Here is a 16,920-nt window from a genome sequence, read left to right on the forward strand (position 1 = left end):
GCAGGAAAAGGGGGGTAGCTGCAGGAAAGGGGTAGCTGCAGGAAAAAGGGGGTAGCTGCAGGAAAGGGGTAGCTGCAGGAAAAAGGGGGGTAGCTGCAGGAAAGGGGTAGGTGCAGGAAAGGGGTAGGTGCAGGAAAGGGGTAGCTGCAGGAAAAGGGGGTAGCTGCAGGAAAGGGGTAGCTGCAGGAAAAAGGGGGTAGCTGCAGGAAAAGGGGGTAGCTGCAGGAAAAGGGGGTAGCTGCAGGAAAGGGGTAGCTGCAGGAAAAGGGGTAGCTGCAGGAAAAAGGGGTAGCTGCAGGAAAAAGGGGGGTAGCTGCAGGAAAAAGGGGGGTAGCTGCAGGAAAAAGGGGGTAGCTGCAGGAAAGGGGTAGCTGCAGGAAAAAGGGGGTAGCTGCAGGAAAGGGGTAGCTGCAGGAAAAAGGGGGGTAGCTGCAGGAAAAAGGGGGGTAGCTGCAGGAAAAAGGGGGTAGCTGCAGGAAAGGGGTAGCTGCAGGAAAAGGGGGTAGCTGCAGGAAAGGGGTAGCTGCAGGAAAAGGGGTAGCTGCAGGAAAAGGGGTAGCTGCAGGAAAAGGGGTAGCTGCAGGAAAGGGGTAGCTGCAGGAAAAAGGGGGTAGCTGCAGGAAAAAGGGGGTAGCTGCAGGAAAGGGGTAGCTGCAGGAAAAGGGGGTAGCTGCAGGAAAGGGGTAGCTACAGGAAAAAGGGGGTAGCTGCAGGAAAGGGGTTGCAGGAAAGGGGTAGCTGCAGGAAAGGGGTAGCTGCAGGAAAAGGGGGGGTAGCTGCAGGAAAGGGGTTGCAGGAAAAAGGGGGGTAGCTGCAGGAAAGGGGTAGCTGCAGGAAAGGGGTAGCTGCAGGAAAAAGGGGGTAGCTGCAGGAAAGGGGTAGCTGCAGGAAAGGGGTAGCTGCAGGAAAAGGGGGGTAGCTGCAGGAAAAGGGGGTAGCTGCAGGAAAAAAAGGGGGTAGCTGCAGGAAAAAGGGGGTAGCTGCAGGAAAGGGGTAGCTGCAGGAAAGGGGTAGCTGCAGGAAAAAGGGGTAGCTGCAGGAAAAAGGGGGTAGCTGCAGGAAAAGGGGGTAGCTGCAGGAAAGGGGTAGCTGCAGGAAAGGGGTAGCTGCAGGAAAAAGGGGGTAGCTGCAGGAAAAGGGGGTAGCTGCAGGAAAGGGGTAGCTGCAGGAAAAAGGGGGGTAGCTGCAGGAAAGGGGTAGCTGCAGGAAAGGGGTAGCTGCAGGAAAGGGGTAGCTGCAGGAAAGGCGTAGCTGCAGGAAAGGGGTAGCTGCAGGAAAGGGGTAGCTGCAGGAAAAGGGTAGCTGCAGGAAAGGGGTAGCTGCAGGAAAAAGGGGGTAGCTGCAGGAAAAAGGGGGGTAGCTGCAGGAAAAGGGGTAGCTGCAGGAAAAGGGGTAGCTGCAGGAAAGGGGTAGCTGCAGGAAAGGGGTAGCTGCAGGAAAAGGGGTAGCTGCAGGAAAAGGGGTAGCTGCAGGAAAAGGGGTAGCTGCAGGAAAGGGGTAGCTGCAGGAAAGGGGGTAGCTGCAGGAAAGGGGTAGCTGCAGGAAAGGGGTAGCTGCAGGAATACTTTGGGATTTTGGTATTTTTACTGCAGGAAAGGGGTAGCTGCAGGAATACTTTGGGATTTTGGTATTTTTACTGCAGGAAAGGGGTAGCTGCAGGAATACTTTGGGATTTTGGTATTTTTACTGCAGGAAAGGGGTAGCTGCAGGAATACTTTGGGATTTTGGTATTTTTACTGCAGGAAAGGGGTAGCTGCAGGAATACTTTGGGATTTTGGTATTTTTACTGCAGGAAAAGGGGTAGCTGCAGGAATACTTTGGGATTTTGTCAACGAGGCCCTTTTTTTTATCTACTTCACCAGAGTCCGAGGAACTCGTGGATAACATTTTTATGTGTCTGTGTCCCGTATAAAGAAAGTCAGGCGTCGTTTCGCGAGCCAACGCTAACTAGTATTAGAACAATGACTGGACGTCTATGGATATCCGCTAGCATGCTTAGCGACATCCTTTAAACCGCACGCAGAGACATACAAATGGCATCCACGAAGTTCATCTGACTGTGGGGAAGTAGATCAAAGGGCCTCGTTGCCAAAATCCTGAAGTGTCCCTTTAATGTCAGACCACTGCAGGCACAGCAGGACACACACACACACCAAAGCAGAGAGACACACCGCAGGAGCTGGAGTGGGTGGCTGGTAGGCTGATGCTTTGGAACCAACCGACTTTGCTCAAAATGTCACTACCTTTTTTAGATGTAGAAACGCCGAGAACACTCGTCACAGTACGGAACGGGAGCAGCGTAGAAATAGAGTAGCATAGAACAGTACGGCATGGTCTGACACAGCATGCATGTCTAAAGTGCTCTGAAAGTGTCTCAGCGGGGTTCTACAGGATGAGGATGTGGGGCTTCAGAGTGGCTTTAATGGAGCTTTGTCAGCAGGCTAGTTCGGCCTCGCTGCCTTTACCCATCTCCGATCTGTGAGACATACACGTTTGAGGAAATACAACAGCTCTGTTTTGACCCCGGACAGACAAACACAGTGACGCTCACAGCAGTGAGCAGTGTGTGTGCTTGGGATTAAAAGGAGCGAATGGGCGAGATACAGAAAGAGGTAGGTAGGTAGGTAGGGTGAGGGGGAGAGAGAAGAGCAATGGGCTGCTGTGCAGGATGTACAGCTCTCTGCAGCTCTCCTCTCTCTCTCTCTCTCATATTGTGTGTGGGAGGTGAGTCCGATAGATGACTATCTACCTACGGGACACGTTGCTCTGCTCTCTCTGTACAGTACCCTGGGATGAAGGAGGAGTGGAGAGAGAGCGGGCTGGTTGAAGTGCTTTGATTTCCTCTTACATCCCATAAGAGCTGCTCTTTTTTTTTTTTGCTAGGAGTGACCCTGCGTGGGTGTGTGTGGCCTTCCGCGATAAGAGGATGACTCGTAGCGTGGTATGTGTGTTGGAGCGGAGAGGGTAGCAGAGAGGGTAGCGTTGAGCGAAACGGAATAGGGAGGTGAAACAATATACGCCTCTCTTTGATGTTAAAAACAGTCCATCTCCTGCCCGCTTGCATTCTGCTCGGCACCTCCCCAGGCCGTGTTTTTACACGAAGTCATGTTTACAGTTCCCCAGAGACCAGCCATACATCTCTCAGGCAGCAGGCAGGCACCACTACCCCCATGGTTCGTGTGGAAGTATACAGTAACCACTGCACTTTGACCTCTGCCCTCTCCTCTGTCAGATAATGTATGGGTTGGTGGGCAGTATGCTTTCACTGTATGTCGCTCTGGATAGAAGCCTCTGTTAAATGTCTTTGAAATAGAACCATTTTAAATGTGCGGGCGGAAGGGTTTCTGATTTAGTGTCTTAATATTCTGATTCATATGTTTTCGGGGATGTATCTCCCCTGTGAGTGTAAACTACGTGTTCTTGATAAAGAACCCAAAAAGCTATTCAACTTGAGGATCTGTTTGATCTAATTCCCCAACACAAGAGAACGATTACAATAGGAAAACCTTCCATCAAAGACTTCTGAAGGCGGAAAACGCCTCGAAGAAGTGTCCCATCGGGAAACACCGAGACGTTACTGTGTTCGGTTGTTCCCAAAACACATCCTGCTTTTTACCCCCCCCCCCCATGTTTAAACTCACCTCTCTCTGTTTCTACCCCATCCCTCTCTCCCTACACCCCTTCCTCCCTCTCTCTCCCTACACCCCTTCCTCCCTCCCTCTCCCTACACCCCTTCCTCCCTCTCTCTCTCCCTACACCCCTTCCTCCCTCTCTCCCCTACACCCCTTCCTCCCTTCTCTCTCCTCCCTACACCCCTTCCTCCCTCTCCCTACACCCCTTCCTCCCTCTCTCCCTACACCCCTTCCTCCCTCTCTCCTCCCTACACCCCTTCCTCCCTCTCTCTCCCTACACCCCTTCCTCCCTCTCTCTCCTACACCCCTTCCTCCCTCTCTCCCTACACCCCTTCCTCCCTCTTCTCCCTCCCCCTTCCTCCCTCTCTCTCTCCCTACACCCCTTCCTCCCTCTCTCCCTACACCCCTTCCTCCCTCTCTCTCCCTACACCCCCTTCCTCCCTCACCCCTTCCTCCCTCTCCCCCTACACCCTTCTTCCTCCCTCTCTCTCCTACACCCCTTCCTCCTCCCCCTCTTCTCCCTCTCCCCTACACCCCTTCCTCCCTCTCTCCCTACACCCCTTCCTCCCTCTCTCTCCCTACACCCCTTCCTCCCCTCTTCCTCCCTCTCCCTACACCCCTTCCTCCCTCTCTCTCCCTTACACCCCTTCCTCCCTCTCTCTCCTACACCCCTTCCTCCCTCTCTCTCCCCTACACCCCTTCCTCCCTCTCTCTCCCTACACCCCTTCCTCCCTCTCTCTCCCTACACCCCTTCCTCCCTCTCTCTCCCTACACCCCTTCCTCCCTCTCTCCCTACACCCCTTCCTCCCTCTCTCTCCCTACACCCCTTCCTCCCTCTCTCTCCCTACACCCCTTCCTCCCTCTCTCTCCCTACACCCCTTCCTCCCTCCCTCTCTCCCTCCCTACACCCTTCTCCCTACACCCCTTCCTCCCTCTCTCTCCCTACACCCCTTCCTCCCTCTCTCTCCCTACACCCCTTCCTCCCTCTCTCTCCCTACACCCCTTCCTCCCTCTCTCTCCCTACACCCCTTCCTCCCTCTCTCTCCCCTACACCCCCTTCCTCCCTCTCTCTCCCTACACCCCTTCCTCCCTCTCTCTCCCTACCCCCTTCCCCCCTTCCCTCCCTCTCCCTCCCTCTCCCTACACCCCTTCCTCCCTCTCTCTCCCTACACCCCTTCTTCCCCTCTCCCTACACCCCTTCCCCCTCTCTCCCTACACCCCTTCCTCCCTCTCTCTCCCCTACACCCCTTCCTCCCTCTCTCTCCCTACACCCCTTCCTCCCTCTCTCTCCCTACACCCCCTTCCTCCCTCTCTCTCCCTACACCCCTTCCTCCCTCTCTCTCCCTACACCCCTTCCTCCCTCTCTCTACCTACACCCCCTTCCTCCCTCTCTCTACCTACACCCCTTCCTCCCTCTCTCTACCTACACCCCCTTCCTCCCTCTCTCTCTACCTACACCCCTTCCTCCCTCTCTCCTACACCCCTTTCCTCCCTCTCTCTACCTACACCCCTTTCCTCCCTCTCTCTCCCTACACCCCTTCCTCCCTCTCTCCTCTCTCTCCCTACACCCCTTCCTCCCTCTCTCTCCCTACACCCCTTCCTCCCTCTCTCTCCCTACACCCCTTCCTCCCCCTCTCTCTCCCTACACCCCTTCCTCCCTCTCTCTCCCTACACCCCTTCCTCCCTCTCTCTCCCTACACCAATCCCCCTCTCTCTCCCTACACCCCTTCCTCCCTCTCTCTCCCTACACCCCTTCCTCCCTCTCTCTCCTACACCCCTTCCTCCCTCTCTCTCCCTACACCCCTTCCTCCCTCTCTCTCCCTACACCCCTTCCTCCCTCTCTCTCCCTACACCCCTTCCTCCCTCTCTCTCCCTACACCCCTTCCTCCCTCTCTCTCCCTACACCACTTCCTCCCTCTCTCTCCCTACACCCACTTCCTCCCTCTCTCCCCCTACACCCCCTTCCTCCCTCTCTCTCCCTACACCCCTTCCTCCCTCTCTCTCCCTACACCCCCTTCCTCCCTCTCTCTCCCTACACCCCTTCCTCCCTCTCTCTCCCTACACCCCTTCCTCCCTCTCTCTCCCTACACCCCTTCCTCCCTCTCTCTCCCTACACCCCTTCCTCTCCTCTCTCTCCCTACACCCCTTCCTCCCTCTCTCTCCCTACACCCCTTCCTCTCTCTCTCTCCCTACACCCCTTCCTCCCTCTCTCTCCCTACACCCCCTTCCTCCCTCTCTCTACCTACACCCCCTTCCTCCCTCTCTCTCCCCTACACCCCCTTCCTCCCTCTCTCTCCCTACACCCCCTTCCTCCCTCTCTCTCCCTACACCCCTTCCTCCCTCTCTCTCCCTACACCCCCTTCCTCCCTCTCTCTCCCTACACCCCCTTCCTCCCTCTCTCTCCCTACACCCCTTCCTCCCTCTCTCTCCTACACCCCTTCCTCCCTCTCTCTCCCTTACACCCCCTTCCTCCCTCCCTCTCTCCCCTACACCCCCTTCCTCCCTCTCTCTCCCTTACACCCCCTTCCTCCCTCTCTCTCCTTACACCCCCCTTCATCCCTCTCTCTCCCTTACACCCCCTTCCTCCCTCTCTCTCCCTACACCCCCTTCCTCCCTCTCTCTCCCTACACCCCCTTCCTCCCTCTCTCTCCCTACACCCCCTTCCTCCCTCTCTCTCCCTACACCCCCTTCCTCCCTCTCTCTCCCTTACACCCCTTCCTCCCTCTCTCTCCCTTACACCCCCTTCCTCCCTCTCTCTCCCTTACACCCCCTTCCTCCCTCTCTCTCCCTTACACCCCCTTCCTCCCTCTCTCTCCCTTACACCCCCTTCCTCCCTCTCTCTCCCTTACACCCCTTCCTCCCTCTCTCTCCCTACACCCCCTTCTTCCCCCCTCTCTCTCCCTACACCCCCTTCCTCTCTCCCTACACCCCCTTCCTCCCTCTCTCTCCCTACACCTCCTTCCTCCCTCTCTCTCCCTACACCCCCTTCCTCTTTCTCTCTCTCTCTGCAGGAGGTCCATGAGATTCTGAGAGAGTACGAGCTCAAGTACTGCTTTGTGGACCGCAACAAAGGGACAGGTAAACCAAAACCACCTCCCACTTCTCCAAACCATCACCATCCTCTTCAGTTCACAGAGCAACCCCACCATGTCTGTCCAGTCACCTTTCCCGGGGAGTCAAGTTACAGGGGATACCTATACATAGAGGAGAGCGAGAGCCAAACACCTGAAATCGAATACCGTTTGGAAATGTGGATGTGCAAACAGCTGAGATAGCAGAGGGCAACATGTCATGGGGTTGAAGGTATTTAATGGCTGATGAGAGCTTAATGTGAAATGGCCTTATCCACTGTGTGTGTGTGTGTGTGTGTGTGTGTGTGTTATCCACGTCACACGGTTAATTAATCCAACAGACCGCTGTGTCAAGGGTAGGATGGCTCCTGAAGTAGCAGTAGAAGGAAGGACGTCAGAGACAGTTCTCTCTTTCCTTACTGCAATTCATTTTCTTAACACAGATCCCTTGGTGATATTTTGACAGCTCCACTTTCCTTCTCTCTCTACTCCTCTCTCTTTATTCTCTCTCTCTTTTGCTCTCTCTCTCATTCACTTTCTCTCTACTGTTTCACTCTCTCTCTCTCATTCTCTTTCTCTCTACTGTTTCACTCTCTCTCTCTCATTCTCTTTCTCTCTCTACTGTTTCACTCTCTCTCATTCTCTTTCTCTCTCTACTGTTTCACTCCTCTCTCTCTCTCATTCTCTTTCTCTCTACTGTTTCACGCTCTCTCATTCTCTTTCTCTCTCTACTGTTTCACTCCTCTCTCTCTCTCGCTCTCTCTACTGTTTCACTCCTCTCTCATTCTCTTTCTCTCTATACTGTTTCACTCCTCTCTCTCTCTCATTCGCTCTCTTTCTCTCTGTACTGTTTCACTCCTCTCTCTCTCTCTTTCTCTACTGTTTCACTCCTCTCTCTCTCTTTCTACTGTTTCACTCCTCTCTCTCTCTCTCATTCTCTTTCTCTCTCTACTGTTTCTCTCTCTCTTTCTCTTTCTCTCTCTCTTTCTCTTTCTCTCTCGCTCTCTCTTTCTCTCTCTCTCTCTCATTCTCTTTCTCTCTCTACTGTTTCTCTCTCTCTTTCTCTTTCTCTCTCTCTTTCTCTTTCTCTCTCGCTCTCTCTTTCTCTCTCTCTCTCTCATTCTCTCTCTCTCTCTCTCTCTCTCTCATTCTCATTCTCTTTTTCTCTCTCTCTCTTTCTCATTCTCTTTCTCTCTCTCTCTCTCTTTCTCTCTACTGTTTCTCTCTCTCTCTCTCTCTTTCTCTCCTCTCTCCTCTCTCTCTCAAATCAATAGATGTCCAGGCTTTAAATAGCTTTAGCTCATTTTAGAGAAGGTAGCTAGTTGCAGAACTTGATGTGTTAGTGGAATTCTAATGACTCTGCCCTTTTGAATTTAAAGACTGAGACAGAACTATTTTTAATCGAAATCTCAGTTGAAAGTGGGGGAACTTCAAAGAGATTGTCAGGACGAGGGAGAGAGACCAATCAACCTGCACATGTCCTCTACTGTATGCTTGTTGTTATCGTTCAACATATGGTTATTTTGGCTCTTGGTTATTGTTGTTACTGTTGTCCTGTTGACCATTTAGATTCTTATTATTTTCATATTGTAAATGGCCAAAGTAAGCTTTGGCAATATATTGTTACGTCATGCAGAGAGAGAGAGATTTCTAAGTGTGATAACTATCTATCTGGAGATATTCACGTTATAATACCATATCACAGCAGCACAGTAGTGTTATCTCTGAGGCCAGGACCAGTATTGTCAAGATCGGTCATCTTTAACATCAGACACAGTGAGTCAATCACAGCTCCCCCAGAAAGGATCTGACAGCATTTGAACTCTGTCATCAATCTTTGTCTATCACAGAGAGAATCTCTGTAGGTGTGTGTGTGTTCTGTGTGTCCCAGAATAGCTGACTGAGGAGTCGGCACACCACAACGTGTTCACCCCAAGCCTGATTAGCAGGTGTTACACTGTAACCTTGTCAATCACCATCTCTCCAACCACCAATACCCAGACACCCCTCTCGCCCCTCCCCAGGCCACACTGTGGGCAATCCTGGAAGACCCCATGTAGCTTTACCCCCCCTCCCCAACCTTCTCCCGAGCCCTCTCCCGCCTCCCGAGGTAGCACTGTCCAATGGGAGAATCTTGTGTCCTGTTGACCAATCAAATCCAATTGTATTGGTCACATACACAAGGTTAGCAGATGTTTAATGTGAGTGTAGCGAAATGCGTGTGCTTCTAGTTCCGACAATGCAGTAATATCTAACAATACACAAAAACTACTTAATAATAGTATCATAGGCAAGATGCAGTAGATGGTATAAAATACAGTATAAACATGAGATGAGTAATGTAAGATATGTAAACACTATTAAAGTGGCATTATTATTATTGTTATTTATTTTTTCAAAATATTTCAGTCTATTATTATAATAATAAATAGAAACATACAAATGACCAACACTTATACAGTATCCACAACACAGGTGTAGACCCAAAAGAGAATCCAACATCACTGAAACAAACACAGGTGTAGACCCAAACGAGAATCCAACATCATTGAAACAACACAGGTGTAGACCCAAACGAGAATCCAACATCATTGAAACAACACAGGTGTAGACCCAAACGAGAATCAACATCATTGAAACAAACACAGGTGTAGACCCAAACGAGAATCCAACATCACTGAAACAACACAGGTGTAGACCCAAAAGAGAATCCAACATCACTGAAACAAACACAGGTGTAGACCCAAACGAGAATCCAACATCACTGAAACAACACAGGTGTAGACCCAAAAGAGAATCCAACATCACTGAAACAAACACAGGTGTAGACCCAAACGAGAATCCAACATCACTGAAACAACACAGGTGTAGACCCAAACGAGAATCCAACATCACTGAAACAACACAGGTGTAGACCCAAAAGAGAATCCAACATCATTGAAACAACACAGGTGTAGACCCAAAAGAGAATCCAACATCACTGAAACAACACAGGTGTAGACCCAAACGAGAATCCAACATCACTGAAACAACACAGGTGTAGACCCAAACGAGAATCCAACATCACTGAAACAACACAGGTGTAGACCCAAAAGAGAATCCAACATCACTGAAACAAACACAGGTGTAGACCCAAACGAGAATCCAACATCACTGAAACAACACAGGTGTAGACCCAAACGAAATCCAACATTTAGTTATTAATGGTGTAGACAAAAGAGAATCCAACATTATTGAAACAACTGGTATAGAGAATCATTTTACTGAAACAACACAGGGTAGTGTAGTGGGAGAGAACATCACTGAAACAACAAGGTGTAAAAACGTATTTAGTTAATGGGTATCAACAATGTAACAACTTTATGGACAGGCTGGAATAGATACATTTTATGGTTCAAGGGTAGTGTAGTGGGTGAGACATTGTGTGGGGTGGGGGTATGGGTAATGTAGTTTATGGACAGGCTGGTATAGATACATTTTATGGTTCAAGGGTAGTGTAGTGGGTGAGACATTGTGTGGGGTGGGGGTATGGGTAATGTAGTTTATGGACAGGCTGGTATAGATACATTTTATGGTTCAAGGGTAGTGTAGTGGGTGAGACATTGTGGGGGTATGGGTAATGTAGTTTATGGACAGGCTGGTATAGATACATTTTATGGTTCAAGGGTAGTGTAGTGGGTGAGACATTGTGTGGGGTGGGGGTATGGGTAATGTAGTTTATGGACAGGCTGGTATAGATACATTTTATGGTTCAAGGGTAGTGTAGTGGGTGAGACATTGTGGGGGTATGGGTAATGTAGTTTATGGACAGGCTGGTATAGATACATTTTATGGTTCAAGGGTAGTGTAGTGGGTGAGACATTGTGTGGGGTGGGGTATGGGTAATGTAGTTTATGGACAGGCTGGTATAGATACATTTTATGGTTCAAGGGTAGTGTAGTGGGTGAGACATTGTGTGGGTGAGACATTGTGTGGGGTAATGTAGTTTATGGACAAGCTGAGTGAGTGAGATATGTGGTGTGCTTGGCCTGACTCTTGCTATCGATCAGCAGCAGTTGGTTATTCTTGTGGTGAGAGATGATCTCCTGGAGACTACAGAAAAACTCCTCGTTCTTCTTGCCCGCCATTCCGAGGGCGTAGCCGCGCGTCTCCTCCAGAAAGCGGATGGGGATATTATAGACCTTCTGTCTGTATAGGACAGCCAGTGTGTAGGGCTGACGGGCGTTCTGGGCTGAACTGCTGCTGTCTTGGGTGGGAGGGGCATCCTCATGGGCCCACGAGGAACAGGGGGCAAGCCGCTGTGGCTCTAGATACAGGTCATCACTGTCTTCCTGTCCTTTATTAGGATCCAGGTAGACATCTGTAGCATGCACTCCAGCAGGTATATCTCTCTGGTCTCTCCCAAAACCAGTTCTTCCTTTGGTCGCCTCTCCTTCCAGTTCTCTGCTGCCAATGACTTCCTCTGCAGGTGGTGGGGGAGAAGCAAACTTCTTAGGAATATACTTCTTCCCTGGCTTCTCCTTCCTATCTACCTCAGGCGGTTTCTTGGTGTTGGGGTCCATGTAGAACTCCTCAGGGTGAGGCTGCTGTTTCAATGCTTTGCCCATGTGCGCCATCTTGGCTGGCCTTGGTGGTGCAGCTGCCTGTCTTTAGGGGAGAACAGGATTGGACCGCTCTGACGTCCTCTCCAAATAGACATTCTCCTCCACATGTCTGGAAGGAACCTTCATCGCGGGTCTCTCACAGGGGGGCGCCTCATGTATCCCCATCCTCTTCATCCAACTCATCTTCTGGCCACCCACCATACCCCGTATTGTTCTCTAGCCCTTTGGGTGGCGTTGGAGGACCACTGTGGTCCCCATCCTCTTCATCCAACTCATCTTCTGGCCACCCACCATACCCCGTATTGTTCTCTAGCCCTTTGGGTGGCTTTGGAAGCCCACTGTGTAGGTTCTTTAATTTTCCAAAGAAACTCATTGTCATGATTCAGGTGTCTCTCTCTTCTCAAATCATGAGGAAATTAATTTGTTGCTGGCCTCACATGCAAATAGGCTATAGAGAAAGACAAATTGGCATTATTTAAAGTGACTAGTGATCAATTTATTAAAGTGGCCAATGGTTAGAGTCTGTATGTTGACAGCAGCCTCTCTGTGTTAGGGGTGGCTCTTTAACAGTCTGATGGCCTTGAGATAGAAGCTGTATTTCAGTCTCTCAGTCCCAGCTTTGATGCACCTGTATTGACCTCGCCTTCTGGATGATAGCGGGGTGAACAGGCAGTGGCTTGGGTGGTTGTTGTCCTTGATGATCTTTTTGATCTTCCTGTGACATCTGGTGCTGTATGTGTCCTGGAGGGCAGGTAGTTTGCCCCCGGAGATGCGTTATCCAGACCGCACCACCCTCTGGAGATCCTTGCGGTTGTGGGCGGTGCAGTTGCCATACCAGGTGGTGATACGGTCCGACAGGATTTCAATTGTAAAAGTTTGTGAGGGTTTTAGGTGACAAGACACATTTCTTCAGCCTCCTGAGGTTGAAGAGGCACTGTTGCGCATTCTTCACTACACTGTCTTTGTGGGTGGACCGTTTCAGTTTGTCCGTGATGTGTAAGCTGAGGAACTTAACTGTCGATGTGGATAGGGGGCTGCTCCCTCTGCTGTTTCCTGAAGTCCACGATCATCTCCTTTGTTTTGTTGATGTTGAGTGAGAGGTTGTTTTCTTGACACCAGACTCCGAGGGCTCTCACCTCCTCCCTGTACGCTTCTCATCGTTGTTGGTAATCGGGCCTACTACTGTTGTCTCGTCTGCAAACTTGATGATTGAGTGAGAGGCATGCTTGGCCACGCAGTCATGGGTGAGCAGGGAGTACAAGAGGGGGCTGAGCACGCATCCTTGTGGGGTCCCAGTGTTGAGGATCAGCGAAGTGGAGATGTTGTTTCCTACCTTCACCACCTGGGGGCGGCCCGTCAGGAAGTCCAGGACCGAATTGCACAGGGCGGCTTGAGACCCAGGGCCTCAAGCTTAATGATGAGCTTGGAGGATACGATGGTGTTGAATGCTGAGCTGTAGTCAATGAACAGCATTCTTACATAGGTATTCCTCTTGTCCAGATGGGATAGGGCAGTGTGTTCTGTGTGATGGCGATTGCATTGTCTGTGGACCTGTTGGGGCAGTGTGCAAACTGAAGTGGGTCTAGGGTGGCAGATAAGGTGGAGGTGATATGATCCTTGACTAGTCTCTCAAAGCACTTCATGACGACAGAAGTGGGTGCTACGGGCGATAGTCATTTAGTTCAGTTATCTTTGCCTTCTTGGGTACAGGAACAATGGAGGCCATCTTGTAGCATGTGGGGACAGCAGTCTGGGATAGGGAGCGCTGGTCTGTGCATGCTCTGAGGACGCAGCTAGGGATGCCGTCTGGGCCAGAAGCCTTGCGAGGGTTAACACGTTTAAATGTCTTACTCACGTTGGCCACACAGAAGGAGGGGGTGGGGGCGCAGTCCTTGGTAGCGGGCTGCGTTGGTGGCACTGTATTATCCTCAATGCAGTCAAAGAAGTTGTTTAGTTTGTCTGGAAGCAAGACGTCGGTGTCCGTGACGTGGCTTGTTTTATTTTTGTAGTCCGTGATTGTCTGTAGACCCTGCCATATACGTCTCGTGTCTGAGCTGTTGAATTGCGACTCCACTTTGTCCCTATACCGACATTTCACTTGTTTGATTGCCTTGCGGAGGGAATAACTACACTGTTTATATTTAGCCATATTCCCGAAAATATTTCCATGGTTAAATGTGGCCATCTATCCACGGTTTCTGGTTAGGGTAGGTTATAATAGTCACAGTGGGTACAACATGTCCAATGCACTTCCTTATAAACTCACTCAGCGAATCAGTGTATGAATCGATATTATTCTCTGAGGAAGCCCGGAACATTTCCCAGTCCACGTGATCAAAACAATCTTGAAGTGTGGGTTCTGATTGGTCAGACTAGCGTTGAATGGTTCTTGTCACGGGTACATCCTGTTTGACTTTCTGCAGGAGCAAAATTAAGTTGTAGTCGGATTTTCAGATGGGAGAGCGGGGGAGGGCCTTGCATGCATAGCGGAAGTTAGAGTAGCAGTGATCCAGTATATAGCCCGCGCGAGTGCTACAATCAATATGCTGATAGAATTTAGGTAGCCTAGTTCTCAAATTTGCTTTGTTAAAATCCCCAGCTACAATAAATGCAGCCTCAGGATATATGGTTTCCAGTTTACATAGAGTCCATTGAAGTTCCTTGAGGGCCGCCGTGGGGACATTCTAGGTCAGGTGAACAAAAGGGCTTGAGTTCCTGTATGTTGTTATGATTACACCATCAGTCATTAATTAAATCATGAAGCATACATCCCCGCCCTTCTTCTTCCCAGAGAGATGTGTATTTATTTCGGCACAACTCATGAAGAAACCCGGTGACTCTTCTGACTCCGACAACATATCCCGAGAGAGCCATGTTTCCGTGAAACAGAGAATGTTACAATCTCTCACGTCTCTCTGGAAGGCAACCCTTGCCCTAATTTCGTCTACCTTGTTGTCCAAAGACTGGACATTAGCAGGTAATATACTCGGAAGCAGTGGGTGGTGTGCACGCCTTCGAAGTCTGACCAGGAGTCCGCTCCGCCTACCTCTTCTGCGGCGACATTGTTTTTGAGTTGACCTCTAGGCCCTCCAATGTCCTAGGCGGTGGTGCAAAGGATCCGCTTCGGGAAAGTCTTACTCCTGGTCGTAATGTTGGTAAGTTGACGTTGCCTTTCTATCCAGTAGTTCTTCCCGACTGTATGTAATAAGGCTTGAGATTTTCTGAGCTAATTATGTAAGAAATAATACCTATTTAAAAAGGATTCGAAGCCATTGCTGTTGGTGCCATCTTGCATCTTGCTATTCTCTGCCTGTTCCCACCACCCCTCACCCTTGTGTGGTCTCTGTTGGATGTGTGAGCGCTGAGGAGGGGTCTTATATCTCTGTGCCGTGTGGGGGATCTTATATGTCTCTCTACATTGTGGAGAATTCCCTAATTAGAGGTGTAGTGGGTTGAATGTGAGCCCCGTGATCCAACTCTCGGGCCCCTCAAACTCTCCAGGCTTGTCACCTCACAGACCGCCAGCTCCGTTCTCAGGTCAGGGTCCCGCTTGGAGACACAGTGATCTCTCCAGTCCACACACCAACTCATAGAAGTGCAGAGTTTGACATGGAGAGAGAAAGAAAGATGATAGACAACAATAAAGAAGGGATAGGATAAATAAAGGGAAAGGTGAGAGGGATTATTTGTGTGTTTGTGTGTGTGTGCTTGTATATACTGTATGTGTGTGTCCTTGTGTGTTTAAACTATATAGTGAGTATATGAATCTGTTATGGAGCCTGAATAGTTCTCCTCCACTCAAGAAAAAAATTGGCTTCATCTAGCTTGATCCCTGCCTTAAACTGCTTTCAGCCCCCCCACACACGCACAAATCCTCCCCCCTATTCCCTATCTTCCTCAGCACCATACCAAAGAACACAGGGCCATTAAAGGACTCAAACCATCGTAAATCACCAGATAACGAGTGTACATTACTCACCATTCATCTCCTGCCGCGTGTGTGTACAAACTCAAGTGTACGCTTAATGCTGAATTAGCCGAACAGCATGTTTCGTTTGGATGTAATATCTATCGTTGTAAGTAAGTAAATTTAATCTTCCCTTTGGGGAAATGGTGAAACAGATTTTATGTGATTTTTATTGGGCCATGGTTTTAATTGGTGTGAAACACTAGCTTGGCTTCAAATGGCACCCTATTCACTATTTAGTGTTTTACTTTACTCTGGTCAGAAGTAGGGCACTATATAGGAAATAGAGTGTCGTTTGGGATGCTAGTCGTATAATATATTCCCCGTGCTGATTGTGGGATGCAGATGGCTTGGTTTGCCCTGAAACCGTATAATATATTCCCCGTGCTGATTGTGGGATGCAGATGGCTTGGTTTGCCCTGAAACCGTATAATATATTCCCCGTGCTGATTGTGGGATGCAGATGGCATGGTTTGCCCTGAAACCGTATAATATATTCCCCGTGCTGATTGTGGGATGCAGATGGCTTGGTTTGCCCTGAGACCGTATAATATATTCCCCGTGCTGATTGTGGGATGCAGATGGCTTGGTTTGCCCTGAAACCGTATAATATATTCCCGTGCTGATTGTGGGATGCAGATGGCTTGGTTTGCCCTGAAACCGTATAATATATTCCCGTGCTGATTGTGGGATGCAGATGGCTTGGTTTGCCCTGAAACCGTATAATATATTCCCGTGCTGATTGTGGGATGCAGATGGCTTGGTTTGCCCTGAGACCGTATAATATATTCCCCGTGCTGATTGTGGGATGCAGATGGCTTGGTTTGCCCTGAAACCGTATAATATATTCCCCGTGCTGATTGTGGGATGCAGATGGCTTGGTTTGCCCTGAAACCGTATAATATATTCCCCGTGCTGATTGTGGGATGCAGATGGCTTGGTTTGCCCTGAAACCGTATAATATATTCCCCGTGCTGATTGTGGGATGCAGATGGCTTGGTTTGCCCTGAGACCGTATAATATATTCCCCGTGCTGATTGTGGGATGCAGATGGCTTGGTTTGCCCTGAGACCGTATAATATATTCCCCGTGCTGATTGTGGGATGCAGATGGCTTGGTTTGCCCTGAAACCGTATAATATATTCCCGTGCTGATTGTGGGATGCAGATGGCTTGGTTTGCCCTGAAACCGTATAATATATTCCCGTGCTGATTGTGGGATGCAGATTGCTTGGTTTGCCCTGAAACCGTATAATATATTCCCCTGATTGTGGGATGCAGATTGCTTGGTGCTGATTGTGGGATGCAGATGGCTTGGTTTGCCCTGAGACCGTATAATATATTCCCCGTGCTGATTGTGGGATGCAGATGGCTTGGTTTGCCCTGAGACACGGTCTACTCAATAGGGATTGTTTTCTGGGTGAAATAAGTGGTATGTGTCAGATAATTCCTGGAAATGACAATTGTGCAATGATTCCTTTTGGAAGAAAACAACAGGCAACAGGGAGTGAATTCAAAGGAGTGTCATATCTTGTTTTGCAGCCGGTCTCTCTTGCCTGGAGGAGGCTAGCTCCAGTGTGGGAGAAAGAGAGTGGACTAGTGTGTGTATGGGAGGGCTGATTAGGTTCCCAACCCCTTGCCTATTAC

General features: G+C 49.8%; 1 protein-coding gene and 1 pseudogene across 1 annotated transcript in view; one reads left to right on the top strand and one right to left on the bottom strand.

Moving 5' to 3' along the window:
• Positions 1-16,920, top strand: part of LOC115145340 (ribonucleoprotein PTB-binding 2-like) — a 91,298-nt gene that overhangs the window by 19,232 nt on the left and 55,146 nt on the right. The window contains 1 exon segment of the mRNA XM_065003202.1: positions 6,644-6,710. Coding sequence (XP_064859274.1) covers positions 6,644-6,710 — 67 coding nt within the window.
• On the bottom strand, positions 10,684-11,686 carry LOC135561302 (B-cell linker protein-like; annotated as a pseudogene).

The sequence above is a fragment of the Oncorhynchus nerka genome, linkage group LG17 (genome assembly GCF_034236695.1).
Source record: "Oncorhynchus nerka isolate Pitt River linkage group LG17, Oner_Uvic_2.0, whole genome shotgun sequence".
Taxonomy (NCBI): domain Eukaryota; kingdom Metazoa; phylum Chordata; class Actinopteri; order Salmoniformes; family Salmonidae; genus Oncorhynchus; species Oncorhynchus nerka.